Genomic DNA, 15,300 nt, shown 5'->3' on the forward strand with positions numbered 1-15,300 from the left:
ACCCTTGGGTAAACTCTAAACTTTTGGATAAACTCTAAATCTTTGGGTAAACTTTAAGCCCTTTGGGTAAACTCTAAACTTTTGGATAAACTCTAAATTTTTGGATAAACTATAAATCTTTGGGTAAATCCGAAGGGGTGAACCCAGAAATTATACAATATTCAGAAAGTGGAAGTCATCACGACTTGTCTGATGCTGGACGTGTTGACTATTAAGTCCCGGTTTCCAAATAAAGGAAAAATAAAGATAAGTGTTTACGTTCCTTTAACAATGACGTAATCAATTATTGGATTGTGCTAGTTGCATAATGTCTTATAAGAGTAAAGTGATGTTAGAATGAGAAGAGCCTCCTTCTTCCACAGACTTGTGAGCTAATTCTTCAAGCTCTTTGGCTCTTCTTCTTCTCTCTTTTGCATCATCACTCTCACCCATTAATTCCTCCACTGCCTTCTTCACTCCTTCTTTATCCACCAACACTCCTATCTTCTCCTCTTCCCCCCATTTCATAGGCTGCTCAACCCCAACTTTCACACTGGTTTTTAGTACTTGCACAACAAGTTTCTCATTGCAAAATTGATCTGCAAATAGTGGCCATGTAAGCAGAGGTAGACCAGAGGTTATCCCTTCAAGAGTTGAGTTCCATCCGCAGTGCGTTAAGAACCCTCCAACAGAAGCATGTGAGAGGATGATCATTTGTGGAGACCAACCTTTGATGAGAAGTCCTCTGTCTTTAATTCTTTCTTCAAATCCGCTCTCCAAGAGCCACTCAACTAACTCTTTATACTTCTCCCAACCTCTTATGACCCAAATAAAAGGTCTTTTGGACTCCTCTAGGCCTAGGCCAAGCTCCTTGAGCTGAGCCAGAGGGAGATTACATATACTTCCAAGGCAAACGTAGAGCACCGAGCCATGTTCCTTAGAATCAAGCCATTTGATACACTCATCTTTATCAATGTCTGGTTTTTTTCCCCTCTCAGCTTTGTCTTCTCCCACCTTATTGCACAAGGAAACTGGTCCAATGGCCCATGCTTTACCGGACCTTGCCTCCTTGTAGTCTTTGACATAAGCAGGCTCAAGCTCTTGAAATGTGTTGACTATGACACCATATGATGTATTTATCAGCTTCTATTATATCCTCTGCCAACTTCTTCAACTCTCCTGTAGGAACATATGTTTCTACAGGAACCTGAGGTCTTCTGAACTCAACTTTATCAGGAAAATAAGGAACGGTGAAGTATTCTTCGTCTGACTTTAAATTCTCCAAGATCTCAAGGTTCTTGCACAAAATATGCATACATAGAAGACAAAAGCTAGACATGCCATGGAAGACAATCTTTGGTATATTGAACTTCTTTGAGATTTTGCTTGTATAAGGAACACAAAAATCAGAAATTAGACAGCTTGGGCGAGGGTTCATCTCTTCTATGAGTTTCTGGACCGGTTCTTCGAGCATGTTAATAGCTTTGAAGAAAGGTAACATCAGCTCCATGGAGTCAAGCAAATCCATATTCTCTTTTCCTTCTGGCAGACCAGCTTCTTGAGATGGAAACTTCACCTGAACAAGTTTGATGGGCAAACCAGACTCAATGGCACGGTTTAGAACATTCTTGAATCTCTCTGCATTGTGAGGCGTGGTGACAATTGTTATGGTCACACCGCTCTGAGCCAAGAGCCTTGCAATATCAACCATGGGAATCATATGGCCTTGAGCCATGAAAGGGAAGAGAACAAAGTGGAGTGGATAAGTTTTGTTGGCTATTTCAGAACCCATGCTGATGATTGAACTGTAAAAAGAAACTCTCAAGTTTTGGTTTGATTTTTGGATTATATCTGTAAGGGCTTATATAGAATAAACTGGCGTGGAGAGCAAACAAAAAAAACTGAACTCAAGACGTAAGAGATGACGTTAATAGATTTACTTGCCAAACACTTCCTATCTAGTCCACAGATTGTCATTACTACAAGACATTCTTGGCCAATACTTAGTTTGTCCGTTTGTGGCCCATCTTCCATCTTCTAACACTTTACTCGAAGAAGACAAATGCACATAAATCAACTAAATCAATTTTGTGATTTCTATAATAAAATAATATTTTACGACATTCTATAATAAAATAATCTAGTTTTTATTGAACATTAATTTAAATTTAATTACATTTTTAGAAATTATATTTTATTCTGTTTGAATTTCCCAGTGTATGTGAGTTTATCTTACAAATAAATTTGGCTAAAATTACGTTTAATCAATTATAATTTACAAGAAACATAAGTACAAAATATCATTAATACAAAATATTCGATGACGAACTAGCGTTTCTTAGTTTCAAAAAAAAAAACTAGCGTTTCTTTTAAATGTGAGTTCATATAAGATTTTATCATAATCATTTGAAACATGTTAGTCTACAAAAAAAAAAAAAAAAAAAAATCATTTGAAACATGTTTTCACTATGCTCAATTTTAAGATGGGCATAATATTTTTAATGTCTTTTATCCCGAAACATTTCTATACACTACACAACTTTTCATGATTTCTGATCAAATAGAGTTTCCAGAAAACATACCTTTGATATTTTAATTCTGTAAAGATTATACAATGTCGAGAAACAATGAAATCATTCATGTAATGCCAAGCATATAAAATGTTTTAAATCATTACATCTATCATTTATAATATTTTTCTATAACTTTTTAATAAGCCATTTTATTTTTCACATTGTAAAGTCATTTTTCATTTTTCTGGAAAAATTATATTTCTCAGATGTTTAGTTTACTTTTTTGGTTAAAACTTAAAACAAAAATGAAAACACTTTCATATATATATATACTGTTAGATTAGCTGTCGCTATTAACTAGATGTTGCAAATAATTAAAAACTGCCGTCTTGGATATAAATAATCAGTAATCACCGAGTCACCAATTAAGAAATGTTTGCTTTTTAATTGAGGAGTCGTTGAAAAGAAACGGAAATGAATTTGGTCGTTCACATACGATGCATAAATAATTTGTACATATATAACCTGAAAATTTGATTACTCTTTTTCATGGAGAAAATGTTAACTCTTAATTGATCAGGAAAAAATGTTTTTAGACAAAAAAAAATGTTACTATGTCCCATTAAAATAATTTCATATACTTTACGTCCTATTAGGTTAATTATTTTCAAAATGACAATAATATCCTTAGTTTTAATTGTAAATTCGAAATTACAATTAACAAAACAATTGTTGAATATTAAAATATTAAAATATAATAAATAATTAAAGTAATTAAAATAAAAGAAACATTAAAAAATTTCAAAGAAAAAGAAACCCTAAAAGTTGAAGGTGGCGTGAGAAGAAGGCTTGCCACAATTTTTTTTCTTTCTGAAAAATCGATTTTTTAATATATAGACACTAAATATTTCCAAATATTTTCTTCTCATATTTACGGAACTGGTTATTGTTATCTGTAGAATACAGTAAATTTGTAGAACTCGGTTTCCACAGGTTTTTAGTTTTATAGTAATGTGTAGATTTTGATTTCTGCAAATTTTAGATTTATAGTAATCTGTAAATTCTAATTTCTACAGATATTATAGTGATAGGTTAAGCGCAAAATATGTATTCTAAATATTTTTAAAGTACTATTATTTACGTAAATCACATATTCTAAACATAGTAGATTCAATGAAAAAAAGAGATTTCATTTTCTATTTCGTAAAATACCGATTATACTTTATGTAGAACAAAATTTGAAATTATGATTTAAACATTTTTAGAGCTGAAAAAATACCACTAAATTCATATAAGTATTTCATTAGTAGTTACTATTTTTCCAATGTTTTTAGTTTGTAAAATATTTATTTAATTTATTTTCGAAATTACTAAAGGACATTAGAAGCAAAAACGATACAAAATATGAATTATCCTAATGGGACATAGTTATTATTTTTTTAGCTTAAAAAAACATTTTTCCATGATGATTATTACTATATTATTAATTATTTACATCCTCTTTAAGATTAACTAGATTTTGACCCGAGCTTTCAAAGCGCGGGTTTATTTTCTTTTTTTTTTAATTGACAAATATTTAGTAAATATCATATTTCATATATTTGTGTTTTATTTTATAAAAGACTTAAACTTTTTATCTTTCTTTATCGTGTTTAAATTTAAATGATTATTTATGTTTAAAAAATTAAAGTTTATTTTTTTAATGAATTAAGTTTGTATAACTCTGATAAATTAATTTTATTATGTGGTTAATATTTTTAATAAAATAATTATATAATTTTAATAAATATTTATACTTTTCAATGAAAAAAATCAATTTTTTTTTATGAATGCTTAAATTATATTACGAAAAGAGAAAAAAAATAATTAAGAATAGTTGAAAAAAAAATATTTGAACTTGGACTCAAAGGTCCAAAAAAAAAAATATGAGAATTAGATCTGATTTCTTAATCGTCCCAAATGGCCCAAGAGAGATCTGATATGGACAGTGGGCTGGATTCGAAAAAAATGGCCCAATATAGATGTGTTATTAATATTACTTGATTGCCCTTAATGAAACATGCAATATTAGAAAAAAAAAGACAGACTAAAGTAAAAATGACAATAGGATCCTGCTTTAATAATATAGACTAGATTTTGACCCGCGCTTTCAAAGCGCGGGTTTATTTTTGTTTTTTTTTTCAATTGACAAATATTTAGTAAATGTCACATTTTCATACATTTGTATTTTATTTTATAAAAGACTTAAAAATTTTATCTTTATTTATCGTATTTCATTTTAAATGACTATTTATGTTAAAAAAATTAAACTTTATTTTTTTAATGAATTAAGTTGGTATAACTCTGATAAATTAATTTTATTATGGGGTTAATATTTTAATTAAAAAATTATATACTTTTAATAAAGATTTATACTTTTCAATAAAAAAAATTCAATTATTTTTATGAATGCTTAAATTATATTAAGAAAAGAAAAAATAATAATTAAGAATAGTTGAAAAAAAATTATTTGAACTTGGACTCAATGGTCCAAAGGAAAAAAAAAGGTGAGAATTGAATCTGATTTTTTAATAGGCCCAAATGATTTGGGCTGGATCCAAAAATAATGACCCAATATAGATTTGTTATTAATATTACTTAATTGCCCTTAATGAAACATGCAATGTTAGTGAAGGAAACATGTCCCTAAGGTAATTATGACAATAGGATCCTGCTTTAATAGTATAGATTTTGACCCGCGCTTTCAAAGCGCGGGTTTATTTTTGTTTTTTTTTTTCAATTGACAAATATTTAGTAAATGTCACATTTTCATACATTTGTATTTTATTTTATAAAAGACTTAAAAATTTTATCTTTATTTATCGTATTTCATTTTAAATGACTATTTATGTTAAAAAAATTAAACTTTATTTTTTTAATGAATTAAGTTGGTATAACTCTGATAAATTAATTTTATTATGGGGTTAATATTTTAATTAAAAAATTATATACTTTTAATAAAGATTTATACTTTTCAATAAAAAAATTCAATTATTTTTATGAATGCTTAAATTATATTAAGAAAAGAAAAAATAATAATTAAGAATAGTTGAAAAAAAATTATTTGAACTTGGACTCAATGGTCCAAAGGAAAAAAAAAGGTGAAAATTGAATCTGATTTTTTAATAGGCCCAAATGATTTGGGCTGGATCCAAAAATAATGACCCAATATAGATTTGTTATTAATATTACTTAATTGCCCTTAATGAAACATGCAATGTTAGTGAAGGAAACATGCCCCTAAGGTAATTATGACAATAGGATCCTGCTTTAATAGTATAGATTTAGAGCACTAGAATACAATACTAGTAACTACACCGACCACAGTCCCCACAATTCACCCAAAAGTAAGACAGAAAAGATAGTATGATCAAGTACACCAACCCTAATTATCTCTTATACTATATTTGCGAAGTGATTTATACACATGTCGTCATTACAATCTGAAAAAAGATGACATAGCACTTAAAATAAATGACATGATTTTAGAAAATAGTGACATGGCATCATATTAATTGTGAGATGTAAAATTTCCTTATAAAAATTTAAATTTTTTTGCAGAGATTTTAAATATGGTAATAAAAATAACTCATATATCATCATTAATGTCAATTTTCCATATAAATATTTATTTATGGTAAACTATTAAATATATTAATAATTCATATATCACAATTAAAATAATAATATATATGTATATATGTATCTCACATTAATAAAAATAAACTAAATAAAGTAACACTAATCCAAAAAAAAATTGATAGTTTAATATTTAAGCATTATTTAAATTTATCTGTTCATCTTCATCGTTTAAATTATCAAAAAGATTTTTCAGTTTAACTAAAACAAACAAAGTCTCAAATTTATTAGAATTTATATTTATATGTAAATATATATATATATATATATATATATATATATATATTTTTTTTTTTAAATTAGATGGGAAGATATATATATATATTTAAAATAAATAATCATTAAACAGAATAATATAATTAAAACTATTTTTATAAAATCTAATTTTATCTTTATTAAAATTTAAATAAAATCAAATTTAAATAGTTATACAAAATCAAAAGAAATAAGATTACAAAAATACGTTTATGATTTTTTATAACAATTGAATATGATTTTTTATAACAATTGAAGTTAAAATATAAATTAATAATGTTGAAATATAAATCAAAATTTTCTTTTGAAATAAAAAATGTCATGTTAAAAATTACTATTTCGAAAACTCCTAGTTTTCATAATTAGTGAAGTAGAAAAGTAAAGATGATGAGCACCTAATGAACTTGTTAAATTCTGATATATTTAATTGCTAGGAATTTAACAAGACAAAAGGAGAAAAAATACGTTTCACAGATTTATGTAAAAGGGTTCAATAAGAAATTATTAGTTCAATACTTCAGTAGTTTTTTCCTTGTTACAGTAGAGAAACTGAAGTCACTACGACTATAGTAGTTTCATGCAATGTTTTCAAAACTGAACTGATTCGCTGGTTGAACCAATTTCGAACATGAATCGGTCATATAGGCGGATCGAATCTAATAATTGGTTCAACCATGAACCATTCATGTAGCCGGGTAGAATTTCAAAACTATTAAATTAGATAAATCCATTTAAAAAATCAAAAATCCATAAACCAATCATATAAATTAAAAACTAATTTATATTTATTATGTTTTATATTTTATTATGTTTTATATTTGGTATTTATTTCTATTTTAATTTTGTACCATATTTACTAATACTAATTTTAAATTTATATACTAAAAATATATTAAATCAAGTTATTGAGCTAGGTTTGATCCGGTTATATCATATTGAACCGTGATTTAAATAGTTATCCAGTTCAGTTTCGATTCTGGTTTTTAAACCATTGGTTTCATGTCTTTTGTTTATCAAAAAACATTTCTAAAAACCAACTTTTTCGATTTAGATCATTTATCGGGATCCAAGAAGTTTTTTCTTGAACTTGGCTAAGTTTATCATGACCGAACCTATTTATCCACGTGTACGGTGGGTCCTTTCACAGTTTAAGAGAATTTGAAGTTGAAAATCAGCTAATCAAGAGTCATCCATCAAATATGAAGTATTTATGATGGTCAGTGTATTTTTTTTTTGACTAAATGATGGTCAGTGTTTTGCTACTATGGTTTGTAGAGTTACATGTGACACTGAGAAGAAAGAACTAGAACGCTCGTGATAGATCGAATAAGCTATGCAGAATGCAAACCATTTGATAGAGGCGTGAGCTATTATCTATCAGTGTTTAATGCGATCATCCCCAAAACAATGAATCTATCTAAGCACCTAACAGTGCACAGCGATCTAGGTAAAAATATAGTACAACTTTATAAATCAAAGAAAAGTTTCACATGTTTAGCAGTTATTCGTTTGAAAAGATGATATAAATTTTTTTAAAGAAACATTTTAAGGGATCCAACTTCATCCCGTGTTATATGATAAGACCAACTTTTCAATGTATAGTTAGTTTGGTTAATGAAATTAGATGTTTCTCCAAACACACACGACTCCCGTTCCTTGTGTGTTCACAATAACGCAATTGCTTTAAACCCTTTCAATTTATACAAAACTGGGATCTTATCTATATAAAGTACTAGTTAAATTGTCTGAACCATTCATAAAACTTGAAACAATGTTTTAAAGATTCGTATTAATATAAAACACTAATGAAATATTACGGCATATAATAACATTCAAAATTGTAGTTTTGTATACAGCATTCAAACAAGAAGCTACCTCTATATATATCTTTATAAATAAAAAAACTACCTCTATATATTTATTATATACTCCTTTATTTTATTTCCTCCACTTTTTAGCCTCTCTAGTTTTCCAAATCGTAACACACGCATAAAAGGAACAGATTGTAACGTAGTGGTATTCATTCATAAATGATTTTATTTTTCTTAAGTGGAGGACCGTCATGCAAATACCTTTTGCCCAAAATATTATTAGTTCACAAACCAAAATGCAAACGCTTAGACAATGAGTTAACGAACGGGATGATTGGTAGAATTTAATCTCTAGATTTATTTGCTGTACTTTTTCTTGTTGTAGATTTTCAAAGCACTAATTTTTTGCTCTGGAAATAAAGCTCTCTACAGCCATATTTTGATTTTGCAGAGATTTTTTTGCTCCGAGTTTTTTAAAGAAATCAAAGCTCGATTGGTTGACATATATAGATGTAAACTAAATTTTGGCTGTCCAGAACATCTACAGCCCCGACCAATCATCCCCGTTATCCGTCTGTCTTTCTCTTAAGTGATTGGAGCACCAAAGAAAATTATTCAATAGTTATTGAAATAAGCTTTTTGTGTGTAATTATTGAAATAAGCTTATAGCAGATACAAAATTCAACGTTCTGCGTGTCCATCGTTTTACAACATTTTGAACTATATCCTGACTTATAATACAAAGCTTTCCATGTCACTAAATTAGTGAATTTCATTTTTTTAGGACAACGATCATAGACAACAAGATAACATCTTATAATTTGTTCGTATAGTGAGGCGAATAAGCCACTAAAATAAAACGCATGATTTGTTAAAAAGATTATTAATGCTATATAAATATCGTTAACAATAATATAAACAGTATTTGTCCATACAAAAATTGTCCATAATAGAAGGTTAGTATGTAATGTCACTGTGGATATTATATTCATGAAACCAGCCGTGACTTATCGACTCAGAATTCTCTTTTCAAGTATAAGGATCAACGAAAGTAACTTTTTTTTTAACAAAATATTGAACTTGTTTATATCAAATCTTCTTCTAATTTTTAGGGATTTTCTTTATAATTCTACTAGAGGTAATTTTTTTTTTAAAGATAGGTCTGGTCTACTGCTGACGAGGTGAATTTCTTTATTGGACTTAACACTGGTTACAAACTTACAATGATACTAATGCTGGAGGCTGAAACTAAAAAGAAATACAAACTTAGAAAAAGCTTTTTATATTAGTTTCTTATTTTTATGTAGAAAAATAAAATATTCATGAAAATTTTGGAAAAGATTGGAGAAAATAAACTTTTACCGCCACGAACAAAAAGAAAATTGTATTTCCTTTTGACCTGTTTTGACCTCTAGATCATTCTCGAGAGAGAATCTAAAAGGACAAAAGCCCCATTATGCAGTTACATGACAAGTCATTATCCTCCACGTAGATAGGTCGGCTACGCTTCGCTGGACATACATCGATATTACTTGTTTAGCCGGTTCCTAAATATATTCAAACAAATTTGAAACTCACCCGACCCAATGAAATAATCTCCAACCATATTTATTGTATATTTGTTTATTTCTTCATAATTTATCAACCGGTAACCAGTTACCAACATGGCGCCACCTCATATATAAGTAAGAGTAGAGAGGAGACCAAAAAATCATCAATCCATCTCACTCTTCTATCATCCACAAGTTTTAATCTCAGCCGTTCAGTCTCTCTCCGATCATGCCGATCAGAAACATTGCCGTTGGTCGTGCCGATGAGGCCACCCGTCCCGACGCCTTAAAGGCGGCGTTGGCTGAGTTTATATCAACTATGATCTTTGTTTTCGCCGGCTCAGGCTCCGGGATGGCTTTTAACAAGCTCACTGAAAATGGAGGCACCACTCCCTCCGGCCTCGTAGCCGCCGCACTTGCACACGCTTTTGGACTCTTTGTCGCTGTCTCAGTCGGCGCCAACATCTCCGGTGGACACGTTAACCCCGCCGTCACTTTCGGCGCTTTTGTTGGTGGTAACATCACTCTCCTCCGTGGTATTCTTTACTGGATTGCTCAGCTACTCGGTTCCGTCGTCGCTTGTCTCCTCCTAAAGTTCGCCACCGGCGGTTTGGTACGAAACGTTACTATTTTGCTCTTTATTTTTATATTTAATTTTGTCACGTTGGAAGAAAAGCATAGTATAAAAAAATGTTTTGAGTTGAAGTTACCTAATTATTTTAAAGAAATATACCTATAATAGCACTATTTTTTTTATTACAAAATAGAATAAAAACCAAAAAAAAATAAAAATATCATTTATTAAAAGTTAAAAAAGACTTTTTCATTTTCATTTTATATTTAGATTTATGATTAGTGATTGTAATGGGGGATCTAATGTTTATGAGGCCTAGGATTTTATGGTTTAGAATTTAGTGGATTGGGTCATGGTAATAGTTTAAGGTTCAAAGTAATTTAGTAATTTTATCTTTTCAAAACTGCTATTTTGAAAAATTGTATGCTATTTTTGTCATAATTTTTGGTGCCATATAAGAATTTTCCTATTTTAACTTAGATTTTCCCTAACTTCTTCGTCAAGTAGAATTAACAATATGATTTTTCTAGGTGGTGCCGGCTTTTGGCCTCTCAGCGGGAGTAGGAGTTTCAAATGCTTTGGTTTTCGAGATCGTAATGACATTTGGGCTAGTTTACACAGTCTACGCCACCGCCGTTGATCCCAAGAACGGGAGTCTTGGAACAATCGCTCCTATTGCAATAGGTTTCATAGTCGGTGCCGATATCTTGGCCGGAGGGGCATTTAGTGGAGCCTCCATGAACCCCGCTGTGGCTTTCGGACCAGCGGTGGTGAGCTGGTCGTGGAACAACCACTGGGTCTACTGGGCTGGACCTCTTATCGGCGGTGGAGTCGCCGGACTCATCTACGAGGTTTTCTTCATCAACACCACACATGAACAGCTCCCCACCACCGACTACTGAATGGATGTCTCTATGTTTCTCATGTGCTACTTAGTTTGTTTTTTTTTTTTTTTTTTTTTGATTAACCTGGAGGGATCTCAACTTCCAGGGGACTAACCCCTCGGCGCGAAGTAGCCCATTTGTTACTATGGGAATTAGATACCCAATTGCCTGGCCAAACATTTGTTACTATGTTTCTCATGTGCTACTTAGTTTGTTGTCTTTGAATATTAATGTTTTGTTTTTCAGTTTGAGTAATTTCGTATCAACATGGGTTTATGACCGTCGGATCTGTTCCGTTGATTTCTAGAGTGGTAATTGCAACTATACTGTGAATTACCGATTACGTATCTATCTCATCTTAAGCTTGTCCCAATTGTATGCCATTTTTCCATCTTGAATGTCCATTATGTCCTTATCACTTTATTAGACATTAACCTATTTAAATCCAGAGACTTATGCAAATGGAGTTGTTGTATAGTATATTCGACAATAATTGTATTCTAATGACCTATATATGTGATTCGATTATTACATAACTTCTTAAAATGAGAAAAGAGACTATGAATATACAATTTTATCATTAATAATAACAATATAAAAACCATTTTGGTGTTAAGGTAATTAAAATGCCTTAGAAAACTTTGATACTGAGTTTCGGTATGTTAATTAACGTCAAACATATCAGTAACACCTATAGTATTGTTTTTTGTTTTAAATACTTCATTCATCTTCTTCCCTTAAATGGGAATTATTTGAAGTTACAAATCAAACACAAAGATGAATCATATATAGAAGAAACGAATATACAAGACCTTCCCAAACTTCTGTGAAGCTATAATTAGATACTTCAAATGGTAGAACTGAGTGAAATATCCACTTTGAAAACATGCTAGAAAGCAAATTAACCTAAAGAAAATAATTCTTACGAGCTTTATATACGGTTGAATGTGTAACTAATTACAAACACATTGTATATTTACATTAGTTGTTAGGAATCACAACTCAACGGAATAAAGGTTTTAGATGATTTTTCTTGTAAGCATGTAACAAGATATTATTTGTAAGTTTTGCTAGTTGGTTTGGTAAATCTACCAACACTGTCAGATAATTCCAATTAAGTTGAGTGACAAGTTAACTCATTAAAGTGAAGTTTGATGGGTTAAAGAAAAAGGAAAACATATCGAGCTTATGAATGTTTCCATATTATTATCAGGAAAAGATGTTGCTTCGTCCTATAAAAAGAGTTCTCATGGATAGATGTTCTACCAAGAGAAACACATTGAGAGGTTTAATTTTGAGAGAGTTTCTAAATCTAATAAGAAGTGCTAGTTCTTATAAAAAAAATGTGCAATATAAAACTAAGTCCCACATTGGAGAATTAGACAAGAAGTGTCTAATATATAAAGAGATGTTCAACTCTAATTAGTACGAATTCTTTTAGGAAGGAGTCCAAAAGTAAATACATGCGGGCTACCCAATTAGGCCTAAAGGGGACAATATCGTACTAATCGAATAATATAGAGTTGGACATGGGCTCACACAATTCCAACAATTGGTATCAGAGCCAGGTTGACGAGAAATCTGTAAGAAGACCAAAATACTCTTCGAGTAGGAACGGGGCCCATCGAATTAGGATTGAGAGGTATGTAGCAGAGATCAAGTCAGAAGATCCTGAAAGTCAATTGTGGGACACGAGATGAATATAGTCCTTAGTTTGAGGGAGATAATGTGAGATATCAAAGTAAGTCCCACATTGAAAAATTAGACAAAAACTGTTTAATATATAAAGAGATGTTCAACTCTAATTAGTACGAGGCCTTTTGGGAAGGAGCCCAAAAGTAAATCCATGCGGGCTAGCTAATTAGGCTCAAAATAGACAATATCGTACTAATCGGATAATATAGAGTTGGACATGAGCTCACACAATTCCAACAAACACCAATATTATGATAGATACATCATGTAAATTTGTTACTGGACTTTCATAAACTGCATAGACCAAAAATCAAATTCGGATGACCAACTAGAAATAATTTTGTTCCCAACAGAAATCGAGGAATGAAATTCATCGTCGAACTATATGGTTCTTTACAAAAGAAAATATTGTTTTCATATATGTGTGGAATGTGTCAATAATTAGGTTAAAAATTAGTTTGAAGATTATATTCACCATGCATGTAGGTTCTTAGTTTTGTTAACACCCATGTAGATATCATTTTCTCACCTACTCTTGTAATAAGCATATGATCATTTCGTAAAGCCAGAGCCTGCAACAGTTTTATTAAGAAAGGTCGATGGTTCTAGTGTTCTACTGTCGACTACGTACATTTTTTTGTCTATTATAATGTCAATAATACTCCGAGATCCATGTGCGTATATGGCAAAATTTACCTAACATTCTGTACCTTCCCTTTTCCCTAGAAATGTTATTTTGAACTTTTGTGACTGAATAATACAAAGAGTACAGTCATGAGTCACGCCATGTTTTGCAAATCATACGGCACTTATAAGTTACAAAACTGATTGTATTAAGTAGAAGAGGTCGGTCGCATGAACTCAACGCATACTTTCCTTACACGAAAAAAATAAAATTTCTCTAATCAATCTACAGTGAAAGTTGAACCGAGTTCTAGTACAATGTTTGGAATATTTGAGTATTTCGTGTAACAATGTTCTAGCAAATCTCTATCGGAGTAAAGACTAAATATTTTGAGTAAAGCACTTAGATCAAACTTCTTGGCATTTACTTATAGCCATGTTTCCCTGATAGTGATACTATAAAAATTGAAAATACATGCAAATTAAACAAGATCATCAAGGCACTAATTGAATTAACCACGTTCTGACACGCAAATAGATATCAAAAATGTTAAAAATTTCAACAAAAAAATAATATGGTATAGAGATTCGCACGAGGGACAAAGCCAAAAAACTATCAAAAGTGATGGGAAAATGGGACCGTAAAAGAGGACAGCTCTCGCTATCTGCTTAGAAAGTAAATAAGCCGGGAAGTGACCTTGCATGAAATTATTTGTGTTTGGTCCCACTTTCTTCTGTTTTTGTTTTGTCTTTCTCTCCCAATTATTTACAGTCTCTAGGGAGCTGGGAATGATATGTTTGATTTTCTCATGAATTTTGTTGAACCATGATCATATGTATAAGTTTTAGTGAGGAAAATATACCTCATGACTCTTTAAAACAGTTTTAAATATTCTCACTCGTTTAACTTTTTTTTTTGCTTGCATCTTCTTTCTTTTATACAACCGAAAGAGATCACATAGTGAAAGATATTGAACTTCTTTTCACAAAGATATGGTTTTATTTCGAATTGTAAATTGTAAAAAAAGATATGGTTTTATTTCGAATTTTTTTCCTTCTATATAAAAAGTAAAATGCGTACGTAATATTGCATATGCACGTACGTAACACGTTCATGGGTTTGCGGAGAGAAATTGTTTACAATTTGAATTCATATGGGCCGGTGCCTAACATTCTCTCCAGCATTATTTTTAAGAAAGTATTCCGCTATTTTTGTTACTTAGACACTTTCATCTGATCGAAACCTAACTAACTACTAAAATATTCAATCAGGTGGTCACAAATCATTTCCTTTTCTCTTTCTTTTTCCTTATATTTCTTAAAAATTAAAACAATATCATTCTTTTTAGTTTTTTATTTCCTCTTTCTCCTCCTAAATTCTTTTTTTTTTCTGTAAAACAAAATCATTTTAGAAGAAGATGATGACAATGAGATCAGTTTTTGTAGTCCTTAGTCAGCCTCCGGTACAACCAGCCGAAGAAGAAAATGAAGAAGGAGATGAGGACAAAGACAACGACGGCGATGGTGACGAAGACGACGATTAGGACATATATGACGACGGCTAGAATGAAGATAGTGAAGACAAAATATGATTTTGAGATAATCAGTTTGTTTGGAAGCCTAAGCTTCAACGTTTGCAATCCTCAACTCATTTGTCACCGTGGATTTAACAGTTGTTCCGGTGATCGGTAACTTCGATGAACTCGGTTTGTGCTTGTGGATGCTTCCTAATGATCT

The 15,300-nt window shown here is 30.7% G+C and overlaps 1 protein-coding gene and 1 pseudogene across 2 annotated transcripts; one reads left to right on the forward strand and one right to left on the reverse strand.

The window, feature by feature from the left end:
- Positions 1-204: 204 nt before the first annotated feature.
- LOC106451488 lies at positions 205-1,848 on the reverse strand (annotated as a pseudogene).
- Positions 1,849-9,931: 8,083 nt separating this feature from the next.
- On the forward strand, positions 9,932-11,667 carry LOC106451490 (aquaporin TIP1-1). 2 transcript variants are annotated; one of them, XM_048752512.1, is made up of 3 exons: positions 9,932-10,399; positions 10,891-11,276; positions 11,435-11,667. In XM_048752512.1, exons 1-2 carry the CDS (start codon positions 10,016-10,018, stop codon positions 11,260-11,262), a joined length of 756 nt encoding a protein of 251 aa, XP_048608469.1. In that variant the 5' UTR covers positions 9,932-10,015; the 3' UTR covers positions 11,263-11,276; positions 11,435-11,667. The 2 variants fall into 2 exon arrangements, with proteins under 2 accessions (XP_048608469.1, XP_013748874.2); XM_013893420.3 differs by having other exon boundaries at positions 10,891-11,667.
- Positions 11,668-15,300: the final 3,633 nt, after the last annotated feature.

The sequence above is a fragment of the Brassica napus genome, chromosome C3 (genome assembly GCF_020379485.1).
Source record: "Brassica napus cultivar Da-Ae chromosome C3, Da-Ae, whole genome shotgun sequence".
Taxonomy (NCBI): domain Eukaryota; kingdom Viridiplantae; phylum Streptophyta; class Magnoliopsida; order Brassicales; family Brassicaceae; genus Brassica; species Brassica napus.